The sequence below is a fragment of the Oreochromis aureus genome, linkage group 6 (genome assembly GCF_013358895.1).
Source record: "Oreochromis aureus strain Israel breed Guangdong linkage group 6, ZZ_aureus, whole genome shotgun sequence".
Classification (NCBI taxonomy): domain Eukaryota; kingdom Metazoa; phylum Chordata; class Actinopteri; order Cichliformes; family Cichlidae; genus Oreochromis; species Oreochromis aureus.
This window is the reverse complement of record NC_052947.1, coordinates 6,031,848-6,056,634: the sequence shown is the minus strand read 5'-3', so window position 1 is coordinate 6,056,634 and position 24,787 is coordinate 6,031,848. Positions and strand designations below refer to the sequence as shown.

At 39.7% G+C, this 24,787-nt stretch overlaps 2 protein-coding genes across 3 annotated transcripts in view; both read left to right on the top strand.

The window, feature by feature from the left end:
* myom2a (myomesin 2a) overlaps positions 1–10,869 on the top strand; it is a 48,637-nt gene extending 37,768 nt beyond the window's left edge. For both annotated transcript variants that reach the window (XM_039614104.1, XM_031733914.1), the window contains 21 exons: positions 100–117; positions 491–678; positions 826–952; positions 1,286–1,464; positions 1,567–1,681; positions 2,272–2,431; positions 3,045–3,151; positions 3,292–3,336; positions 3,423–3,559; positions 5,449–5,593; positions 5,758–5,817; positions 5,952–6,019; positions 6,167–6,280; positions 6,351–6,438; positions 6,543–6,581; positions 6,938–7,043; positions 7,527–7,690; positions 7,848–7,884; positions 7,976–7,998; positions 8,390–8,445; positions 9,511–10,869. In XM_039614104.1, coding sequence (XP_039470038.1) covers positions 100–117; positions 491–678; positions 826–952; positions 1,286–1,464; positions 1,567–1,681; positions 2,272–2,431; positions 3,045–3,151; positions 3,292–3,336; positions 3,423–3,559; positions 5,449–5,593; positions 5,758–5,817; positions 5,952–6,019; positions 6,167–6,280; positions 6,351–6,438; positions 6,543–6,581; positions 6,938–7,043; positions 7,527–7,690; positions 7,848–7,884; positions 7,976–7,998; positions 8,390–8,445; positions 9,511–10,017 — 2,483 coding nt within the window. In that variant the 3' untranslated portion in view covers positions 10,018–10,869. The remainder of the gene's footprint in view (positions 1–99; positions 118–490; positions 679–825; positions 953–1,285; positions 1,465–1,566; positions 1,682–2,271; positions 2,432–3,044; positions 3,152–3,291; positions 3,337–3,422; positions 3,560–5,448; positions 5,594–5,757; positions 5,818–5,951; positions 6,020–6,166; positions 6,281–6,350; positions 6,439–6,542; positions 6,582–6,937; positions 7,044–7,526; positions 7,691–7,847; positions 7,885–7,975; positions 7,999–8,389; positions 8,446–9,510) is intronic.
* A 247-nt stretch (positions 10,870–11,116) lies between these two features.
* Positions 11,117–24,704, top strand: LOC116315603 (protein FAM83B-like). The gene is made up of 5 exons (XM_039613344.1): positions 11,117–11,274; positions 11,770–12,254; positions 14,588–14,752; positions 19,886–20,010; positions 20,856–24,704. The coding sequence occupies exons 2-5, from the start codon at positions 11,820–11,822 to the stop codon at positions 22,906–22,908; spliced, it is 2,778 nt and encodes a 925-aa protein (XP_039469278.1). The 5' UTR covers positions 11,117–11,274; positions 11,770–11,819; the 3' UTR covers positions 22,909–24,704.
* The last annotated feature ends 83 nt before the right edge of the window (positions 24,705–24,787 follow it).

Genomic DNA, 24,787 nt, shown 5'->3' with positions numbered 1-24,787 from the left:
GGAGAATGTATATTTTAAGAGAAATGGTGTTTCTTAAGATTACCGGAGTCCTTGAACCAACGTGATGCTCAGTGTGATTCATTTCATTATTCTGTCCAGGCAAGCGGGCTGAGTATGGTATGTATTCAATAGCTGTGTTTACTTTTGTCCCCCCTTACTTACCCACAGCTTTCTCTTTATCCACCTTTCACTTTTCATTATTGTGTTTTAATCACACGGAGACGTATTTTTAACAGGACTCTACAAAACACTTCACACTTCAAAGTCTGAGAGTAACTCAGCACAAGAGTTGAAAACTTTATGACGAAACTTTGCAGTAGCTGCTCAGTGAAGTGAGAGAAAGTGCATGACAGGCTCACATGCAGCCGATCACAATCAATGTTTCTTAGATTGATTAAAAAAATGTTTAACTTTGAACGACGTTGTGTAAAATGATGTCGTCCAAAGTTTAAATATGAAGCTTTATTAAATGTGAAACTTTGTAATTCAGCAACTCCCAGCGCTCCCTTTGGGATCACCATGCTGAGTTCTGATGGTTCCTCCATAACTGTGGCCTGGAAGAGTCCCAAACACTGTGGTGGCTCCAAGGTTAACGCTTACTACATTGATAAGCGGGACGCTGATACTTTAGTCTGGAAAGAGGTCAACCTAAACGCTGTCACGGAAAGAATGTGCACTGTGAGTAATCAGACACAAGAAGGTTTTCTTTCTTAAAGTTTTCTTTTCTTGTACTCGATAAAGCTAAATTTGATTAATTTACATTTACTCACTTTATTATTACTACTTTATTCATTCATTTGATGATTATGCCACACGTTATTTTAGGTGGAAAATCTGAAGGAGGGAACTTTTTACGAGTTCAGGGTCACAGCCGGTAACATGGCTGGTGTTGGTCTACCATCTGCTGCCAGCATTCCAATGAAATGTGAAGCTTGGACCATGGAAGAGCCAGGTACACGATTGTCCATGTGGCTTCCTTCATTCTGTAGAGTTATCTGTATTTTCTCTGCATCTCACAGTGAGTGTGGCAGCTGTAGTTTTGACAGAGGCAAATTCACCAAAGTGCCTGTTGAACTCCTGCAAATATATAAATAAAATGAGAATCCAAGGCTTGTACAATATATTAAAGGTTAAAAAAACCTTTTTAATTCAAGCCAAAAAAATAAAAATAAAAAACTTAACTGATAAAAATATCCATTAAGTTGAGTTGACTCCAGTTCAACTACAGCTCTAACTTTAGTGTTTGTTCTTTTTGGCGCTGATGATGTGTTTCTTTAAATTCAAGGCCCTGCCTATGACTTGAGCTTCAGTGAGGTCAGAAGCCACTCTCTGGTCATCCTGTGGAGGGCTCCCATTTATACTGGAGCGAGTGCTGTCACTGGATACTTTGTGGACATGGCTAAGAAGGGCTCATCAGAGTTTGTCACTCTGAATCAGGAAGCTGTGAGCCACCGTTACCTGCAGGTAGCAAACCTGGTGCATCATGCATATTCCAACAAATGGCCAAACCTCTTTCCACACCCAAGTCACACTCTCTATGTGATGATATTTCCACGGTTTTCATAGGTGACTGGACTGGAGGAAGGTGAAAGCTATGTGTTCAGAGTTCGTGCTGTCAATGCACACGGTGTTGGAAAACCTTCCCAGTTGTCAGAGCCGGTCTGTGCTAAAGCTATTCCAGGTGATGAAAACAAACTGAACGTGTGCAGGCAGCTCTGCACTTTACATTTTGGCAAAACATTCAGAGACATATGAGACAACAGCATGATAATTGTGTTTTATTTTAAATATTTAGACATCGTATGAGCACACATAAAACACAAAACCACTGATAATTACAGTTGAGCATTTCCAAGTAGAGAACTTTAGCATTCACTATCAAATTTCATATGCAAAGGAAAACTTATGTGTGGTATCACAGTATTTCTCTCACGCAGTCTTAACATAGAGGCTAGTAGTGCTTTCATATAGTTTACTTTTTTCATTTCTACAGACACATAGTAATGCTTTCATCCTTACTTTGCAATATTTGATATGTCTTTGAAAAGATGCGTACGCACTTTGGAAGGTGAATATCTTTGAACGCTTCTCCCTGCAAACACATGCAAATTACTGCAATCCAAATTGAATTTGTTCATATTATGATTATCAGTTAAATTTATGACATTAACTATAGAATTAAAACCACACATATTATCTGACAGCTCAGTTTTATGAAAGTGTGTATTTTAATTTTGTTATTACTCACTGGGTTTCACGTGCAATTTGCAGGCACGAAGGAGATTGTGGCTGGTGTGGATGAGGAGACTGGAGATGTCTTCCTGTCTCTTGAGGCGTGTGAGATCTGCGAGACATCCAAGTTTGTGTGGTCGAAGAACTACAAACCCATCGGTGACTGTCCCAGAGTGGCTGTCACAACTAAAGGCAGAACGTAAGCTTGATCTTTGAGCTTTGACTTTGTTCTGTGTCCTTCGTTTGTGACAGCGGGACGAATCTAACAAATCATTCAGTAAATACAGCAGCGCAAACAATGAGCTTCTCCCTCGGGGCCTGAACTAGTTTACTTTGTCATCTTGCTTCGGTGAACTCAAAATGAAAACATGAAACACAGCCGGATCAAGTTTTTATGTTTCCATTCAAAAAGCTAATGGTTCATTCAGGTGTTTTCTAAAAAAGCTCATTATTGGCCACTTTTTTTGCATTTTTAGCTGGCAAAAAAGTCACAGGTGATTGTATTACCTTAGCATTTAATGGGAATTTACTGACTTCAGTTTAAAGTTAAAAAAGTTTGACTGACCAAAATGTACCAGAATATTTTTAATAAGAGTATGAGGAAATAGTGAGGACTATACCACTAGGATATGTAACATGACACTGTAACAAACCCCATGTTTCAAACAATGGCAAATTTGAATGGAAATTACATTTCTAGTAAAAATTACAGTGACTTGTGAAAGACTTTTTATAGTTGACATCCTGTTGAATCCCAGTTGAAAACTGCTTTAAATGTCCTGACTTTAATGGATGTTACATTTATTTCACAGGTCCAGACTTACTTTCACTAACCCTGATAAAGATGATTTGGGCAAATACTCTGTCATCGTCACTGACACAGATGGAGTCTCTGCCAGCCATACTCTCACTGAGGATGGTCAGTCATGTCTACAAATTGCTCTATATGTCAAAAGCAGTGATACAAACATCAGATTTCATAATTCAGAGCCTCTTAGTTCTTCTCACTGTGAATTGTTTCTTTATGAGTATATTTGTTTTCTTGAATCTTTCTTGCAGCCCTGAACACTATGTTGGAGCTCAGCTATGCCATCAGACATCCAAGTGAGTGTTGTGCCTCACCATCAAACCCATTTACATCCAGTTTGTTTCCTACTAATCTCATTTTTAAATGTCTTTTTCCTTTTCAGTTGTTCCTCTGAAACATGGTCTGAACTATGAGGTTCTGGAGAAAGGACACGTGCGATTCTGGTTGCAGGCAGTCAAACTTTCACCATCTGTGTCCTATAGATTCATTGTCAACGACAAAGAAGTCACAAGTGGGGAGGTAAGGTGTCGACATTCAGAAATGATTGAATGTAAAATTTAATTATAAGCGAGTTGTATGTCTTCTCTTCTGTGTCTCTTCAGTCCTAATAGAAAAATACTATCACGCATCTTGAATTCTTGATTCTGTTCATCTGGACGTAGCGTTCTCAGTGGGAGAAGCATTTCATCCCATTGTCATTTCTCCCACTGAAAACACTACATCCAGATGAACAGAATCAACTTTTGGGGATTTTCTTACCTGAATGATTGAACATTCCCACGCATCGAGATATTTTGAACTCTTGCTTTTAGGACATTGAATTCTTATTAGTCGTTAAGCATCCTCTATTGTGATTTTAGTTGTTTGAGTTTGATTGTTTAGAGCAGGGGTCCCCAATCTCAGTCCACGAGGGCCGGTGTCCCTGCAGGTTTTAGATGTGTCCTTGATCCATCACAGCTGATTTAAATGGATAAATTACCTCCTCAACATGTCTTGAAGTTCTCCAGAGGCCTGGTAATGAGCTAATCATGTGATTCAGGTGTGTTGACCCAGGGTGAGATCTAAAACCTGCAGGGACACCGGCCCTCGTGGACTGAGTATAGTTTATTACTTTAATGATTTTATTCTTGTAGTAATGTCTCCATGTTTAGCCTTAAGTTCTTACTATCTTGGTAATATGGTTTCTGTTAGTCTTTAATATTTGTTATATTTCTGACACTTTGTGTAGCCTTTAGCCTTCCCAGTGTCTGTGTGTATCTGGTCAGGTTGTCTTGTCTGTTAGGTGTTCTCTGTTTGGGTTACTTCATGTTTTATTTTGATAGTCATTTATGTCTCGTGTTGTATTTTGTGTCACTTCCCCTGTGTTATTGTCTTTGATTGGTTTCAGCTATTTTCTGTTACCCAGGTGTTTTCACTCATCCCTGATTGCCCTCTGTGTCTGCATGTAAATGGTAAATGGACTGGTTCTTATATAGTGCAATACTATTGTACCTGAGCACTCGAAATGCTTTCTACAGCTTGTCTAATTCACCTATTCACACATAGATTTGTACATGCACTACATCTAAGTGGTTTTTCTCTGACATTCACAATTCACGCATCGAGAGCAGCTCAAGGTTCCATATAATTGGCATGCAGACTGGAATGGCCACGGATCAATTAGTAGATGACCTGTTCTACCTCATGAACTACAGCCACCCTGTGTGTATTTAAAGCCTTCGTTTGGTTGTGTTCCTTGTCATGTCGTACTTCCCTTTCTGTTTCCTGGAATGTTTCTTTTGGCTTCCTGGATTTAGTTACTTTGCATCTTGTATTTTGTTTAACTTCAGTTTGCATCTAAGTTGGACTTCATCAGCCAAATCAGCAGCTGGCCTTTCGTTTCATCGAGTCTACATCTGAAGTTTGCGTTTTGGACTTTCATACTACACATTCCATTTACATGACATAAATATGAAGTTGAGGACTTGAACAGAGTAAAACTTCCTGCATTTCTTGTTCTCCTTTTTCCCAGCTTTGGTTGACATCTTTCTTGAACTGATATAATCTCAAACAGCATTCAGTCAGACAAAAACAACCAGACAAACACAGAAACATCATTCTTGCCAAGCAGTCAGCTCAGGGTCACTTCATTTTTATTCTTTAGTTTCATTCAAAATAAATTGTTTCCACATGATAATATGACTACTAAGAAAAGTAAAGTTTAGCTAAATATGTAAAGGAACCCATATGTTACTTGAGCAAAGACAAGGAAACTTTACAAATCTTTTATTATATTATTCTAGTAGTTTCTTAAAAGCAGAACAGATACTGTAAACTAGTCTTTCCTTTTTTACAAATGAGTGGTAAAAGTAGTTAAACACATTGAAATTCTCATAGTTGAAATATTTTCATCATTTTATTCTTCTTAGGGACAGAAGATCAGTCACGATGTGGCCACTGGAATCATCCAGATGACAGTGGATCATTTCACCAGAGCCAATGAGGGCACATATACTGTTCAGATCCATGATGGCAAGGCCAAAACCCAGAGCTCCCTGGTCCTGGTCGGAGATGGTGAGAGTTTTCCATCTCTCACATAGAAGTCCATATGACTCGTGTGGGAATACTGCTTAGGAAACTTTTATGTTAAAAATAAAAACCTCTGTTTCTCTGATGGCACCAACCAAAAGGCAGCACAGCAAGCATTTCATCTGTGTCTGTTTTTTTTTCTCATTCAGTGTTCAAGGCTGCTCTGAAGGAGGCTGAGTTTCAGAGGAAAGAGCACATTAGGAAGCAAGGTATGAATATTTTTGATGACTTAAAAACACTTTGGCACAAGTAGTAAAGCAAGTTTGAGTAAAATAACGAATTTAGAGATGTGTGTGGCCTTAATTTATGTCATTCATGTGGTTCTTTGTTCTTGTCCTTGTAGGCCCACATTTCTCTGAGTATCTATATTTTACTGTCACCGAGGATTGTACTGTTATGCTCGTCTGCAAGGTAACAAAACCACGTAATTATGTGGGATTTCCTGTAACTCTGAGCCACATGTCAGATGTGCTTTCCATATGTTTATGGATTCTGTTTCACTTCTTATTCCTTTGCTTTCTTGTAAAAACAAAATCCTTTAATCTTTGTACTTGTCAGGTGGCTAATGTGAAGAAGGAGTCAACTTTACACTGGTACAAAGACGATGAGGAGATTGTTCCAGATACTCCCCCCAATGTCATGTCTGGATCCTGTGCTCTTCCCCTCCCACTGGTAACATCTGCACAATCCACACTGAAAAATATAATGTAATGTAATATAAAATAACCTTGTTTTTATTCAGTTCTCCAGAAAAGATCATGGTGTTTACAAGGCAGTACTCAGTGACGACAGAGGAAAGGACACATCTGTGTTTGACATTTCAGGCAAAGGTACATTTTTAGTGTTCTGATGGGTCAGCTATTAGCTCTTAGTATTGTCATTTTAGGTTCCTGTACAGTATTCATTGTGTCGTTTTTTCCACTTTGATTTCCAGTGTTTGATGACATCATCAATGCCATCGCCCAGATTGCTGGTACGTTGGATCAGCTAACTTACACAGCATCTCAAACTGTTAAAATGTCTTTGCTGGATAGGCCAGTAGATGTATATATATACTGGAAGAAAAGTCCAGTGGAAAAGCTGCACCAAAGTCAGCTGCAACAGTACTGCTGCAGTTTGATGCTGACAGAGCTGGAAACTGGTTCAGAAAGATAAAATACGTGTACATGTTAACCTGGAAACAATTATGAGAACCCCAGCTTTTCTCTAAATATACAAATTTACATTAAGTCTGCTTTGGCTAAGAGACGTGGCTGTAATGACATTCTGAAGTAATTTCCCTATTGTTGGTGCCTGTGCGTTTCTTGGTGGTTGTCTTTGTGTCATTAGGTGCGTCTGCTTCTGAGCTGGTGCTGCAGTGTACTCCAGAGGGCATCAGACTGCAGTGCTACATGAACTACTATACAGAGGAGATGAAAACCGTCTGGAAGCACAAGTACAGCTGTGAATTTAAATATTTTTGATTATTCAAATATCTCATTTTTTTGAGATATTTTGTTTTACTGTTTATATCGAACAAAAGTTCACTATTCACCAGACACTTATAGGCTGTCTGTGAGCTTACCCAGGCTGCTGCATGTAATACAGCATTGAATCATAACATTTTTTGAAACAAATTTTCTATGAAACACTTCAAACACAGATGTTTGAGTAGTTCTGTGGGTGGCTCAGTTAGCAAAAGGAGATGTCATGCAAATGTGTCACTTGTGGGGGTTGTTTGTGTCCAACTTTGATCAGGAGTGTTTAATATTGTAGAGAAGCACTGCTAGTTTTTAAAAGGGTTTAAAAGCACACAGACATTACGCCTTAGAGTCACTATATCTCACATCTGAAAGCAGCATACGGAATGTCTGTGTTTGTTTTTTCACTCTGTATGAATTAATAACTAAGTTTTGAGATCCATGATGTAAACCCGCAGGGAGAGTAAGATTGCCTCCTCTGAGAAGATGAGGATTGGCGGTACAGCTGAGATGGCCTGGATGCAGATCTGTGATCCATCCGATAAGGAGAAGGGTCATTACACCATGGAGATCTCAGATGGCGTCAAGACCCACACCCGGACTTTTGACCTCTCTGGACAAGGTAAAAACCTCCATCTGTGCCATCATTTTTCTTTCATTACCATTTTCTCTTTTGCTGTGATTGTCTTATTTATTTGTCTATTTATTTGGGAGTTTCTAAGCTGTAAAATGTTTTTGTCTTTGAAAAATTGACTCCATTGTAATGATTTGTTTTGTAGCATACACAGATGCCTATGAGGAGTACCTAAGACTTAAGTAAGTGTTTTGATGTTACAAGTTAGTAGACATGCAGTTTTAATCATGTCAAATTTTATTAATCAAATCGAATTTCCTCTTCGTCTTTTAGGGCGGCTGCATTCGCTGAGAAGAGTGAGTACTTCACAACTTGTATTGAGACTGTTTGAGAGAGATTCCTCATGTATCTTTCAATTATTATTCAATTATTTTTTAAGCTGTTCATACTTAAGCGCACATCGTACAAGGAAGAAAACTTGATAATCACAAGTGCCCTCGACAGCTCTTTCAGCATTCTGAACATTTTCACAGGAATTTGTGGGCAAGGCATTTTATTTTCAAGGCAAAGTAGAAATAAATGTCTTGCCCATTCTTCCTCTTCCTCCTCCTGAACATCTCAGACTTGATCTACTAGTACACAATAACGCCACACATTAAATGTATAAAGACAGATTGCTTTAGTTTTAAGATCTGTGATTTCTGGTGAGTCTGGGAGTGAAAAGTGACTTTTTCTCTGTCTCTTCAGACCGTGGTAGAGTGGTTGGTGGCCTACCTGATGTGGTCACCATTATGGAGGAGAAGGTAAACATTTTCCAAACTCGGCAATCAACTTTGTATATAATTATCAGCTGTGTAGTCAAAGGTCCTGTACCTGTACCTGAACAAGAGCCAGAAAAACCAAAAGAAAAGCTTTGAACTGTTACCTGCGTCTCTCTACATCAAACAAAAAGAGTTTTATTTCATATAGAAAGTCTTTGATGAAAGGAGCAGGGAAGATGTGCAGAGATCACATATTGTAATCAGTCTTACCTCTTACTTCTCTTACCTCAGTTGAATCTAACCATGTAGATAGTTTTAGCTTTTAGATGTTGACTTTTTAACATAATCACCTCTGGACATGAATAGTAAGCAGGGACCCTTTGTGTATTTTTACACTCTCTTTCCAATTTGACAAAAACAATCTCAGCTGGAGAATTACCGAATTGGGTTAATTTATATAGCACCAAATCAAGTTGCGTCAGGGCGCATTATATTATACCCTATAACAATAGACAGAAAACTCCAACAGTCAGGCAACCTCTTATGATCAAGCACTTGGTGACAGTGGTAAAGCTCCCTTTTAATAGGAAGAAGCCTTTGGCAGAAACAGGGGGAGGGGCACGGAGGGAGAAAAGACACGCTGTGGAAGATGATGCTTAAATAATGATTAAATGCAGAGTGGTAGATAAACACATAGAGAGCGAAAAGAGCTGAATGACGAAAAAGCACTCAGCAGCTCAGACCTGTTACACCATAGTCTGAGATGTACTGTTGGGTACAGTATTGATAACGGTATTGACAAAACACTTCTTTGGATGGCTTTGGTTCAGATGTCATGCCTCAATTCATATTTAGTCTGCAGTCTGAGGTTCATTCTAAGAAAATTTAAAAAGAAATGCCAACTTCAACTTCAAATTGTGGGTCAGAGTTAATAATAAATAAATACTATAATGTCTGACCTCATTATGTCAAGTGATTACAACAATTTTCATTAGTTTAATAAACACATGAATAAATAAATCTTTGTGTAAGAATGTAACAAACCTAAAATGTGAATCTTATTCTGTGAATATATTTTGACTTGAGTTTACTGTTGGTCCTTTCTAGTCCCTGAGCCTCACCTGCACCGTGTGGGGCGAGCCTACTCCTGAGGTCACCTGGTTCAAGAACGAGCAGGAAGTCGCTTCCACTGAGCACACCAGGGTCACGTTTGACGGTGGCAAGTTTGCCAGCCTCGTCATTAACAAAGTCACCCCTGAAGACTCCGGAAAGTACAGCATCAATGTACGGAACAAGTATGGTGGTGAGTTTGTGGAAATCACTGTCAGCGTCTACAGGCACGGAGAGAAGATCCCTGAGCCCAAACTGGGGCAGCCCAAAGCAGCCGCAGCCACGCCTGTGCCGCCAAAGTCCCCAGCTCCCCCTTCTAAGACCCCAACCCCCACCCCTTCTAAAGCCCAGACCCCAGCGCCATCCATGAAGAGCCCAACTCCAGCCTCCACCCCAATCTCCAAGTCTCCAACCCCTACCCCAAAGTCTCCTACTCCACCACGCAGCGTTAAGTCTCCAACCCCACCCAGATTCATGAAGTCTCCAACTCCACCCAGGAAGTAGAATGCGGTGGTGACGCCTGAGGGGGTTAATGTTCGCTGTTAGCAACACTGATTTATAAGCATGAGTGTGAAACAATGAGCTCTTACTTTAAGGTTTATTTAGATTTAGTATAATGTCAAAGTCCCACCTCGAAAACTTCTGCTTACTCTGGCCTACACGTCACAGTCATGTATGGGCCATCATATGTCTTTAAAGTGGTTCATTTTAACACAAGAAAAACACTGAGAAACATAAAAGGTCCATGTAGATTCATTACAAAGTTTTAAAAGCTGCACCTTCCACTATGCAATGTCAGTGAAATGCCTGCAACAAATTGTGGATGTCAAAGGATATTTATGCTCTATTACAACTTGGGTATTAGTGACACAAAAAAGCAAGTCAGTGAACGGTCTTACAAAGAGATAAGCAGAGTTTTAAAGGACAAAATTAAAGAAAATAGTAAATATTTTAGGTTTAAACTCCAATTTCAGTGCTTTGATCTTAATCTTCTCTGTTACTGTGTTTCTCCACATTTAGCACTTATGTCAGTGAGTGAGATATTATACAAACCAAAACAAATAATATCAAAAACTACAAAAATAAGATCCAAGTTGTAATACACCAGTATCAAACTGGATGAGCTGGGAGTCAGTGGGTACAGACGTAGGGTAATGTTAGTACCTGGGTAAAAATGTACAAATACCAGATTACTGAGTTTGTGCTCCAGCCATTCTTCTCCCAGGTTCATTTGGTCTGTGAACAAAAACATTCACAGCCCTTGTCTCTGTAGCAGAGAGGCTCTTCTGTCTGTGACACATTATGTCTTCCTCCCCAGTGCTTTGTGATGGCAATAAACTTTACTTCTCAACCTACTTTTGTTGTCTTTGTCAGTAATCACTGCTACACCTCACCCTAGAAGAGGTAACACAAATTCTTCGGCCACAGTGAATGAAGCCAAAAGTAAAAATGTGCACTTGTAGCCAGACTCCAAGGGACTGCATGACAACTTGCGAGACAAGCCAACCTGCTTCTGAAAGCCAGGTGAGCTGAGGTGGGTGGGGTTTGTTACTGTAGCTGTCAGCCGAGCAAACAGAGCAGGTACAACAGGCTATTCGTTTGTACAGAGTTCACGTATCCAGACCTTTAGCACTTACCGGCTTATGCTGGAGAGAGTACCGACACCAGGACTGACAGAAGGTTTTAACTTTTTAAGCTGGTTTTAAGTTTCTTGCCTCTGATTAATCAGGAAAACCAGGATTCCTTTTCGCCAGTTATGAAGTAAGTCGCTGTTAGTAAAGTAGTTACTGAAGAAGTAAGCACATGCCTCATATTGTTTATGTGTTTGTGCAGAACCACATGTACCTTTTTGGTTTCCTAAGAGCTCACAGGTATTTCATAACAGAAACATTTCTCGCCTGAAAGCATGGTAATAAAATTATCTGCATGTCTAAGTTTGTTTAAGACAACGACTAAATGCACTGAAAATGAAATAGTCTTACATTTCTCTGTGATTGGCTGGAAAAGTTTGTTCCAAAGCTCTGTAGTGTTATGTAAAAATTGTATGTTGACAGTTGTCTCATGTTTTCCTGTTCATGTTTAATGATTAGTTAAAGATTACATATTGCTCTAAAGAACTCAGCAATGCAGATAAAAATGTTAAATTCATACACATAATATGTTTTGTCCTAATTATCTCTTTTTTGACATTCAGCTGTAAAATGCAAGTTTAACTCAGTGAACCCTGTAACAGCCATATGGTGTGTCACATTTAAGGTAAAGAAGAAGCCTGCTGCACACAGAGGCTCAGAGGGGTTCTCACATCCATGGAGTCCAATCTGTCATGCCTGTCTTCACTTGAAGAGGACTATCCAGATTACATTCAGCCACACTATAAAGAATCCTATCGTCTAGCCATTTATGCCCTACTATGTGGCGGCAAAGAAGCCTATGAAGAGTTCCTTCGAGCTGAGCAGATCAACCACTTCCTTTCAGAGGAAGAGACTGTGTTCATTTTGGAAAATGCAGAGGTACCGGTTGTGGAGGATGATTCAGAAGGGAGACGCAGCACAGACGAGGTCAGGGCCTCCACCTATTTCCCAATTGAGTCGGATGAGGAGGTGCCAGACTTGGATTTGGGCTGGCCAGAGGTTGCGCTGGAGGGTATAGAGACCAGCATTAGCCTGCTGTTTCACCCACCCAGACAAAACACACCAACAATTAAAGAGGTGGTTCGGAAGCAGATTCAGGCTGCGCAGAAGGTGAGGCCTCAGCACTGCGATATAAACAAAAGAAATGCTCCTGGGCCAATGCCAGAAAATAACGCCTCATCTATCAGGTGGAGGAATCAACAAAGATAATAGTTTATCAATAGTACAAATTCCTAGTGAAAGGTGTAGTTTTGCGTAGGCATATAAACACCTCTCTGCATAGTTCTCTGCATACACAGGAGACTGCAGGGAAGGGCTAAACATACATTAACCCACACAATCAACTGACTACACCAGTTCAAATGTTTGAAGCAGTTAACTACTATGGCAACTGAACTTTTGTTATCATAAAAATGTACACGACACAACAAGCCACTGGAAGTCACTCATTACTGTGCAGCTTTTTGCTTTGTGACGTGTGATGCAGGCGAGTGGCCAGTCTGAATTCATGTAGGCTGCACTAACTTTGGCAGGTTTCAGAGAAAAAGTATTTAGCAATTCAACATTCACAGAAACATTGTTGGAGCAATGTTCTTTAAAGCTGTAGCTATCATGAAGCGGTAACAGTGAAGTCAACCTGGTGGAAATTTGTATTTATGCTTAAGCTTAAAATGCATTTCATGACTAGAAATATTAGAGCAGCAAGTCACTGCAGTTTTCATTTCCTATTTTTTCCCCAGGAACCTGCTTCACTAACAATTGGAAAGACCACTCTTTAAAAAAATTGTTTTCCGTGATCAAGTACTTGTTTTTACAGTACTGGAGTGCTGACTGAGTTTAAATTCATATGAAACTGACAGTACTGACATAGATTATGCTGACAAAAAAATAAACCATAGTACTTGCAGTAACTGTGGAAGTGACCTTCGTTGTTGTACCACATAATAATTGGTAGAACAAATTTAGATGCTACACATTAAAGGGGGAAGTACCTTATATATATATATATATATATATATATATATATATACGTATAACATGAAATGACAAGAATGCGAGCATCTATATGATGATGTAGGTAACAGTTATATTGAAACAGGTAAAACTTGTCTGATATTTGATACAAAAAATCTGTCTTTCTTCTTTAGTAAACCACTCGTCTAATTTACAGAGTTAGTAACAACAAAAAGTATCAGAAGCAAAGGTGCTCTGTAAATCACAATATAAAAATCAAGTCTGTTCATGAAGCTTTACTCATTCACAGTCACCTGGCAAAGAAAGTACACTTGCTTTTAATTCTAATTCTCTGGGTTTGTTGTCTTCTTACTGTTAAACATTTGGTTATGGGAGTGAGATACAAACTATATAGTTTCCCCTTTTGCCACAAAATCATCACCTCTCCACTCCTGTGCTTGACAGCTGGTATGAGGTGTCTGGTTTTCACCAAATGTGTGGCCTGTGTATTATGTCCACACATCTTCAATTTGGTCTTGTCTGTCCAGCGGACATGGTTCCCGAAGTCTTTTGGTTTGTTCAGATGCAACCTTGCAAACCTAAACTATGCTGCCATGTGCTTTTTGCAGGGAAGAGGCTTTCTCCTTGCTCCTCTCAAACATTTTGTATTTGTTTAGTCTTTTTCTAACTGTACTATTATGAAGTTTGAAGTTTGTCTGAGCATTAAGCAGTCTTAAATTTGCTAGGATGTGCACTACAACACTGGCGATTATTTTCAACTTAAATAATTTTTCTCACAGTGTAGTGATGGAATTCCAGTTGTTTAGAAATGCTTTATGGCACAGTTGTTTTTGTAAGATCATTGCTGATGTCTTTCCTCCCTGGGCTTGTGTTGTCACTCCCTCAATGCACCAAAACAGCAAGCTGTTAAAACCTCTGCTGATATAGAGGTACTCACATTTGCTGATGATCTTAGTAACAGAACCTGTTACTTATCCTCCACATTTCTATGGAAGCAAAAAGGATGTAAAACAAATTAGTCAGTATACTTATGTTTTAGATACTGCTTCTGCATTTTAGCTTAATTTTTGATAAATAAATAATGAAACTGTGCAAAATGTCGCAGATCAACCAATCTGAGGTTGCATTTATCTAATTTTAAGACCTGCTAAGGACCAGATGATGTTTTCATTATGTCCCAGTACATAAAATCTAAAAATAAAAGAGGTTGATTTTTTTTTCACATTACTGCATATATTCAGTTGACAGTTACTTCTCTTTGCATGCATTAGAAGTAATGACATTATTTGTGTTGCATAAAAGATTCTTTCAAGTTAAGAAGGTGTTTTGCAGAATTATACAGTTAATTTCCTGTGGAAAGTCATCTCTACTATACAAGTCCTGACAATGACTACTCATACATTTTTTGACTTAATAATTTTTATTTTCTCAAAATTGAAAGCATTTCCACATGTCTAATGTGATTCCAGCTTATTGCCATTGTAATGGATGTCTTCACTGATGGCGACATTTTCAAAGAACTCATCAATGCGATACAGAGGGGAGTGGTGGTCTACATCCTTCTGGATGATTCCCATGTCAAGAGCTTCCTCAAAATGGCACACAACATGGAGATTAATATTCAAGAGCTCAAGGTGAGAAACACGGCACCTTGAAATACAAGATTTAAAGGGCGGCTGTATCAGATGAATATGTTTTATCACCATGCTGAGATATTATTGTACTTGTTGAGGCCATGAACTGCAAAAAATAAAAACCATCAGATAAAAAAACTCTATTATCTTCCACTAGACTTGTGTGATTATCTGGATTTCACAGTGGAGACACAACAGGCCTATTCTTATGTTTTCCACTTTTCCTGATATAAAATGGGACTTCTGGTAAACATGTTCTTCTGCACTTCTTGCCAAATGTAATTTTTCTGTTCCCATGCATAGTATACACGTTAGCATTTTACACAGTGTTTATCTTGCAAAATATTTGAAAACTGTTAACTCCATTGTGCGGTGGCTTTAGTAGCACAGTGGCTGATAGTGAACAACAGCCAATTCCAAACTAAGACAGGTAGAGTCATCTTAGAGCCCAGCATTTATTTAACCCTTGGAGCTCTAAGTCATAGTCAGTTTGTCAGTGTGTGTGTGGGGGGGCTGTTGACCTGTTAAACATCATCTGACATAATCTAACATTTGCATTCCCCCAATGTTTCCCATGAGGCTTCACAACCTTTCTTCTGTTGGCAAAAGAGCATTTAAAATATTATGTTTGACATTTTCTCCACACCCTGGCGGAAATACAGTCATTTACCGACATTTCCCTGCTGCGTCTCTACCTGCCGTTTTCACACAACTGCAGCAACCGCAGGACAGATCTGTCAGTGTGGCTGGATTTTCCTGTTAAACAGCATTAGATGATGTTTCCACTGTCTAAACAAAGAGTCATCAGCGTTGAACACAGTGATGGCTTCACGATCTCTTTGCAGCGTGCCTAGCCATTAGCTACATCAAAAAAACAGCCTGAGGAAAACTCACACAGGTTTGATCATGTAGTTTTTGACAAAGGGTGCGCGTGCTTTCATGTGTTTGTGTAAAGCTAGTAGTAATGGAAACTGGGGGAAAAAAGTGTTTCAATTACATTAACATTCAGGCTGTTTGCACCTGATGACTGAAACAACCCTGAACTCATGTTTCATGCTCTGGGTTTCAGTTTTTGAGTTTCATTTTTGAGTGTTGAAGTCCCTGATGTGTTGAGCAGTGAGACATGGGAAACATTTAGTTTTTACGATACGACACATAGTTCTTTCACAAGGTAAAGAAGTTACATTCACATAAATCAAAATAAATGAATATTAGATTTACTTGCAACATTTAATGTGCTGTCTTTGTGCACTTTTCATTAAGTAAAGAATTCATGTACTTATTACTGAAATGATAATCAAAGTGGTCCTTTTTTGGAAACAGGCTTGCATCATATTGCTGTTAACAAACTAGCTCATGTAAGTTGCCAAACTTGTTAGCCCAAAACAAAACTAACACAACCAATAACACAAAAGCTGAATTACTTCCATGTAATTCTTTTACAAGGAAGAATGTCCAGCACACGCTTGAATTATTTTTAAACTGGCAAAATCACATTCCTGTTTCTTGTGTAATGTTTTTCCTTTGAAAAACAATGCATGTTCAAAGATTGTACTATCTACTATCAAACAGTGTTAACCTGGAAATCTACTTGCAGTTAACCTCGTAAGACTTGATGTTAGAATCCCTGATAATCAGCACTGGTGTCCTGCGGTCAGGAGGGAGGGGTACAAACTTTATCTGCTTTGAATGCACAGATTTGAATGTTCTGCTGGAAACAGGTGAGAACAGTTGACGAGATATTGACAGACATCAGCTTCTGTAGAGACACAGTCATGACTTACAGAGACTGTGCACTGTTTCCACAATAACAAACCCTGGATTATAAATAACATAAAAGCAATCCTCAACCAGAAAAAGGTAGCTTTTAGAGATGGTGACAAAGAATGGCTCAAACAGATGCAACATGAGCTGAAGAAGAGACTGAACACAGCAGAAATGTAGTAGAAAAAGAAGATAGAAAGGAATCTACAATACAGCAACATCTGTGAGGTGTGAAAAGGAATGAATACTATGTGAGGCTACAACAAAAAGAAAAGACAGCCACTTATGGGTGATGTGGAAAGAGCTGATGCACTCAAGCAGTTCTTTAGTTCTTCAACTTTATGGTCGCACTCACTCCCACTGCTTCTCCTTCACTGCAACTCCGTCTGCTCCTGCACAAGCTCCCCCTTCTCCCTTTATTTCTAATATGGCAGCTACTTCCCCTCTCACACCTGTGCCTTCATGCTCGTCTGTCACAGACAGGGGTGAGATTGGAGTTAGGAAGACTATGATAGCCCAGATGGTCTGTGTCCAAGGCTGCTTAAGGATTGTGCTGCCCAGCCATGTCAACCTCTCCACAGGATTTTTAATCTGAGTCTACTGCCAAGACTGTGGAAAACATCCTTTAATGTTCTGGTACCAAAAATAAAATGTCTAGCTGAGCTAAATGACTTTAGACCAGTGGCCCTTATATCGCACATCATGAAAACCTTGGAACAGCTGATTCTACGCCAGGACTCGAGGTCAAAGACAAACTTGCTTAAAACTGCAGACAGGAATCTGAACATAGGGATCTCGTAAAAGCCTTCAGCCACTGGAGTCACAAAACCTACCTCATACTGAACACCTGTGAACACTGGGGAGGCAGCAACAGAAGGATCAGTAAATTTATTCTTATTGTTGTCAGGGTCATCAGGTAGCCACCCTTGTTTACTGGTGCTGGTTCACTGATAGACCCACGCATGTACTTGGATGCTCATGCTTTTGAGAAACCTGGTTACACCAGCTACATCATTTTGTTTTTGCTGCTATGTCTGCATAATTGAGCCTTTTGAATTTTACAGGGAGTGCAGAATTATTAGGCAAGTTGTATTTTTGAGGAATAATTTTATTATTGAACAACAACCATGTTCTCAATGAACCCAAAAAACTCATTAATATCAAAGCTGAATGTTTTTGGAAGTAGTTTTTAGTTTGTTTTTAGTTTTAGCTATTTTAGGGGGATATCTGTGTGTGCAGGTGACTATTACTGTGCATAATTATTAGGCAACTTAACAAAAAACAAATATATACCCATTTCAATTATTTATTTTTACCAGTGAAACCAATATAACATCTCCACATTCACAAATATACATTTCTGACATTCAAAAACAAAACAAAAACAAATCAGCGACCAATATAGCCACCTTTCTTTGCAAGGACACTCAAAAGCCTGCCATCCATGGATTCTGTCAGTGTTTTGATCTGTTCACCATCAACATTGCGTGCAGTAGCAACCACAGCCTCCCAGACACTGTTCAGAGAGGTGTACTGTTTTCCCTCCTTGTAAATCTCACATTTGATGATGGACCACAGGTTCTCAATGGGGTTCAGATCAGGTGAACAAGGAGGCCATGTCATTAGTTTTTCTTCTTTTATACCCTTTCTTGCCAGCCACGCTGTGGAGTACTTGGACACGTGTGATGGAGCATTGTCCTGCATGAAAATCATGTTTTCTTGAAGGATGCAGACTTCTTCCTGTACCACTGCTTGAAGAAGATGTCTTCCAGAAACTGGCAGTAGGACTGGGAGTTGAGCTTGACTCCATCCTCAACCCGAAAAGGCCCACAAGCTCATCTTTGATGATACCAGCCCAAACCAGTACTCCACCTCCACCTTGCTGGCGTCCGAGTCGGACTGGAGCTCTCTGCCCTTTACCAATCCAGCCACGGGCCCATCCATCTGGCCCATCAAGACTCACTCTCATTTCATCAGTCCATAAAACCTTAGAAAAATCAGTCTTGAGATATTTCTTGGCCCAGTCTTGACGTTTCAGCTTGTGTGTCTTGTTCAGTGGTGGTCGTCTTTCAGCCTTTCTTACCTTGGCCATGTCTCTGAGTATTGCACACCTTGTGCTTTTGGGCACTCCAGTGATGTTGCAGCTCTAAAATATGGCCAAACTGGTGGCAAGTGGCATCTTGGCAGCTGCACGCTTGACTTTTCTCAGTTCATGGGCAGTTATTTTGCGCCTTGGTTTTCCACACGCTTCTTGCGACCCTGTTGACTATTTTGAATGAAACGCTTGATTGTTCGATGATCACGCTTCAGAAGCTTTGCAATTTTAAGACTGCTGCATCCCTCTGCAAGATCTCTCACTATTTTTGACTTTTCTGAGCCTGTCAAGTCCTTCTTTTGACCCATTTTGCCAAAGGAAAGGAAGTTGCCTAATAATTATGCACACCTGATATAGGGTGTTGATGTCATTAGACCACACCCCTTCTCATTACAGAGATGCACATCACCTAATATGCTTAATTGGTAGTAGGCTTTCGAGCCTATACAGCTTGGAGTAAGACAACATGCATGAAGAGGATGATGTGAACAAAATACTCATTTGCCTAATAATTCTGCACTCCCTGTATATGCTGCCTCTCATAGGACCATTATCTCCACAGTGTACAGGGGCTTCTGCAAGGTGGACCACCTGATGATGTCTGGCCTGAGAATACTTGGAGTAATCTTTGGTGGGAAAGTGACTTTCTGCAACTTGTCACCACAGGCAGCATCCACAGTAGCTTTCACTCTTGCAGATAAGATTTAGGGGGGAATTACTTTTCCAGGTTTGGGTAGCTTTTTGTCCACTAATAAGTGAATTGATTTAAAAGCTGCATTTTGTATTTACTCATGTCTTTGCAAAACTAAATAAATAAATAAGAAATCAGGAACGAGGAAATGTTTTGTCACTGTGTCGTATGACCTGATTAAGCCTCCTAGGCTGGTTTTGCAGCCAGTGAGGATGTCACTGGAGGTCAGCAGAGTTCCATTGGTTCTTCTTTTTACCGTATCATGATGTCGGGGTTTGCACATTCACCAAAAAAGGAAAAGATCACAGATTTAATCAAAGAAGAAGACATAAATCCCTTTGGTATTGCATTACGATGAGCATCTGGTATAAAAACTCTCTGAAATTAAACACATGGAGCTTCCCACTGTTGTGATCTGTTGTGAATAAGCCAGAAGTAGCTTCTTCTATCATTGCATGATAATGCATTTTACAAATAGAGATTGCTTAATCCAGTCTACAGTTAGCAGTACATATATTACTTGTAGGTGAAATGAAATTGATTTATTTTCTGGCCTTAATTCTCATGTTTATTTCTCCATCAGAACCTTCGTGTCCGGACGGTTCAGGGGCCAGAGTATCAGTGTCGCTCGGGGTTTAAGTTTCATGGAGGTTTGGAACAGAAGTTTATACTTGTGGACTGCCAGACAGTTATGTATGGAACATACAGGTGAGTCAGTGCTGTTCAAAGTATTCAGTGATTAAATTGAAATAGAGGCCTGGCCTGGCTCTACTTGGCAGCTTTGCTAACTTTAAGTAAACCTTAAAGCAATTTCATGTAAACTCACTGTGCTACTCTGGTATTTTAAAAAATAAAAATTGGTGAACTAGGAAGAAAAAAAAAGATTAGCTACCTTTTTCTCCACTTCGACTGGCTTTCTTCTGATTGGCTCCCCCGTACAAACGGAGTATTTAAACGGAAGGTGGGTGGGTCAAATAGCCATATTAGGAATATTCTGTCTCACTTTTATCATATCGAGCAAGTATGTGTTTAAAGCAGTCTGCAGCCTGAGCTCATGGCTCACTGAGATTAGTTACATACTCTGTCCTCATTATTTGAACCTTTCACTACTGTTACAGTAAATATACTGTAAGAGAGAAAAAAAAGTTTTCAAAAAAGACAAACCCCAGAGCAAGTTCTAAGACAAACTTAACAAATCTTCCAAGTCAACATAACTAGTTTTTCTGTTTGAGAACACACAGAGCTGAAGTAAGAAGAACACTTCCTAATAAATGCAGTGGCCCGTGGGCAGTTGCAGGCACCAGTAACACATAAACTTTCTGCTGACTTTGCCAAATTCTAACATCATATGATTTAAATTTTAGTCCTATGCTCTGCTACTATAGCTTTTGTTGTATCTGATATGTTTCCTGGTTGACCCTTATTTTCACTGTTATGTTTCAGTTGTGAATTAAGCATTTAGATAATTAAGATATGCATGACTTTATTATTAATAATGTTTAAAAATGTGTGCATCATTATGATCTGTACTGGTTCTCCAATTTCTTTTTCAGCTACACATGGACTTTTGAGAAAATCAACCTGAGTATGGTCCTGGTTGTCACAGGCCAACTGGTTTCCACTTATGACGAAGAGTTCAGAAGACTCTATGCTCGCTCCACAACTTCTTCAGTCTTGCTTAATGGGCGGCCACCTGTTCTGTACCTCAAAGATACTTTGGCTCTGGAGAGCCCAAACTCCAGCCAGCTTTCTCTTAATATGATTCACAGGAGATCCAGGGTGATGCACGGCATGAGAAGTGCTCAGGACAACAGGTTCAACAATTCTGGCACAATGACCAGAGGCTTGAGTGTCCAGGATAGGCTCCATCAGTATGACTATACTGAAATGGGGAACCTAGTGAAAGGACACAGTTATGGGGGCGAGCTGCAAAAGGTAAACTCCATGACTCGGCTAAGGATGGGAACTAAAGACATTGGAGTCCCTGGGAGAAGTGGATCTAAACCGAGGGGAGGTGGGGAGGCGCTTCTACCAAACCGGATGTCACACCATCACCTCCGGCACCAGACACGTTACGGTGCAGACCAAAACCTGATACCATTCAACTCAGAAACATCACTCCACCGCTGGAAGATTGATTCTTATCTTAATGAGAATGAGATGCGTCCAGATGCGTCATGTGATGTGATCTCGCCTGTGACATCTCCATATAGCAGTCACACAGGCTTAAATGATTATCAGTCACAGCTCATTCACAGCAGGTCAAGAGATATTAAGTCCAGAATGGAAGAAACACGGCAAAAGAGGTTCAGTTTGCAGGACTATAGCAATTTCAGGCAAAGCCAAGAGTCTTTGAGGTCCATGTATCTGAATGCAGAAACATCCAAACTGATGTCTTCATTAAGAGGCCTGGATGTAAGGCAGAGTATCACAGAATTGGAGCCAGTGGCACAAGAAAGCTGCAGCCAGGAAAACAGGGAGCTCAAGAAGCGAGGTAACAAAAGAGAGCCATTGCTCACTGATGGACAGCGTCCTGCCTCTCACCATGATGTGGTTTCAGATGGAAAAACAATGCAGACATACGATTGCCGTGAGCCTCTATCCAAGACAACATCAACTGCTGATTTAGACCAGAAAATGAGTGATGCACCACTCAAGCTTTCTCATTTACAGTCCAGCAGTGTTAGCATTCAGCATCCGAGAGCAATGGAATCTTTGACCGAGGTCCCTGAAGAAAAAGACACTCACTTGGACCCAGCACTTAAAGTCAGACATCAGATTTGCAAAGATGAGGAGCTTGTTCCTAAGAACTCTGTAAAATCTCCAGAAAGAGAAATTCAGGATCAAGCCGCAGGAAAGCATTATAGGGTGGCCAAAAGCACAGGCTCAGGTGCTCCAAGGCAAGGAAAGCAATCCATTTCTAATGAAGCTGAAACTTCTCTGGAAGTCTTTAATCCATCTACAGGACCTCAGCAGGCAGTGGAGGATAAGGGCAGTCACACAGAAAAAGGGGAAACACAGCCAGAAGATGTAACGCTACAGAGAAAACATTCCATGAAAATGAAAGTGCCTACGTCAGATGAAAAGAAAATTTCCAAAAAAGAAGAGAAGTCACTCCAAAGAAGGACCTCAGGAGTAAGCCAGCCACTGAAGGCAGCCCATTCCCTGGCACCTGATGCAGTGCACACAACAAAAAGCCAGTCACTGAGCATGTCCAGTTTGCAGAGCTCCCTTACTAGTTCATCAGAGACAGAAAAGAATAAATCTCCACTGTCAAGATTTTCTCCTCTGCGTTTGAGCAAAAAGAAGATGGCCCTTGCAGCAGAGCAAGACTCAAAGGGCACTCTGGGTGACGAAAGAGAGACTTTATATCAGAGACCAAAAGACAAAGCCTACAGTCGGTATGAGTTTTTGCTTAGCAACGAAAATCTACGTCTGGATAAGTCAAAGAAGAAGGCAAATTCATATTCATCAGACAAAGAGAGAATCTCTTCCCTGCATAGGCGCGAGTCTGGCCGTCAAGTGAATCAGACACAGAGCAGCTCTGATAACAAACTGGAGCGATTCATGCAGCGAGTTGGAAATCTAATAAACAAGAACAAGTAGCGAAGGCACAGAAGAAGGCCAACATGGTCAGAAATGAAGGCAAAGTTTATGCGTGTTACATGTTTTGCGTGTTCTACTTCCGGCGCCCCCCGTGTGCGGCAGTCTGTTACAGCGGCTCTGCTTATTCTGAGTTTCTTTCTTTCTTATCTTTTTTTCTTCTCGTAATTTTTATAACTAACGTATTAGTAATTAGACTCTGCAACCATGTAACAAATTTCCCACGTGTGGGACTAATAAAGGTTATCTTATCTTATCTTTTCTTATCTTATCTTATCTTATCTTATCTTATCTTATCATCTTATCTTATCTTATCTTATGCAGCTGTTTTCTTGCCTAGACGAACAGTTTCTTTACACCACAGCAGTATGCTCCACCTTTTTTCTTTTGTCGTCACTGATGCCAGTAACAAGGCTTGATAAATCGGGTATTTGCTGTTAAAGTCTGAGCTGGATCTTACTGGGGAGGAGGAGTTAAGGCAACCAGGGTGAATCTGACAGTATCACTGCAAAACATTCAGCAATGTTTGATTCAGTAAGCTAAATTATAATGATACGGTATGTCTTATTAAAATGTATTTGTTCTTTTAGTTTACCTAAAGGATTAGTCTGATGAGAGCATCTTTCATGCTATGACAACACCAAAACGATCAGTGATGTGTGAAGCCTGATTGCATCATATTCCAGTAAACCTCTGTTGTTGTTCAGTATTGTTGTGAAATAACTACGTTTAAAAAAAACCCCACACCAGTAACGCCCACTGTTATAACCTGTACCTGAGGTTTTTTAAACAAACATACACTGGTTTACTCTAATACAGTAATGCATGCATTCATCTGCGTTGGTGGATTTGGTGTTTTTTGTGCAATGTGTCACAAAAAACACCAAAAATATGTCACATTCCTTATCACTTAATGTATCATAAAATGTATCATTCATGAAGCATATTGATATATTTTTTTAAAAATATGGACGATGCTGTTCATTTTCTCAGTGTATTTTCATGAGTTTAGCAACTATGTTCCAAATATGAAAAGCATTCACACTGGACTTCTATCAGATATTTTATCATAAAGTGTCTGTGAACACTAAACTGCTTTCTAAGTCTCTGTGGAAGATATCTGCTGCATAGTCATCAGTGTTACTCTTCTTCACATCAATTCTACAAAGCTTTTTAGGTTAAACAGAGACACAGTTACACGCCTACTTTATAAGCTCCCTTGAATGCTCAGTGTTACAGATCGCCATCTTGGTGTTGTTCTTTATAACACTGTCACAGTACTGGGTCATTTGACCCATCATTTGAATCACTGATTCTGCTTTTTTGGACTTTGTAGTGTTGTTTATTTAAAGATTCTGTTTGATTCTGGATTTGTTTATTGTTTATTTTCTTTCATGTGTTTTTTTTCTTTCTCTTAGCGTATTTAGTACTTAGTTCTGAGTTGCTTTAGAGTTTAAATCTTCCGTCAGTGTTTCTTCCTTGTTTCAAAGGTTCTGGGTTAAATTCATTCATGTCTGTGTTTTCCCTGTTTAGGTTTTGCACTTCCTGCTTTATTTTGTGAGCTGGTTGTTCCTCATGCTTTGCTTTTACTTTTGCTTCCTTGTCTCATCTTCTGCTGTCTCTGTGTGTCCTTTGTCAGTGTGCCTATTCCCTTAAACCCCAGTGATAGTAGCTCTAGTGTATTTGTTTAGTTTTCAGCAGTTTATAGTTTTCAGTGTTTCCCTTCTGGATTTATGATTGACCTTTTGTATTATTGCAAAAAGCCAATAAACGGTTCACTTCAAATTCACTGCCATCTACCTGAGAGTCTGCATTTTGGTCCTTTGCACAACATTCAGCCTGCATATCTTACATGCCATGAAATGCACAAGACTATAATTGG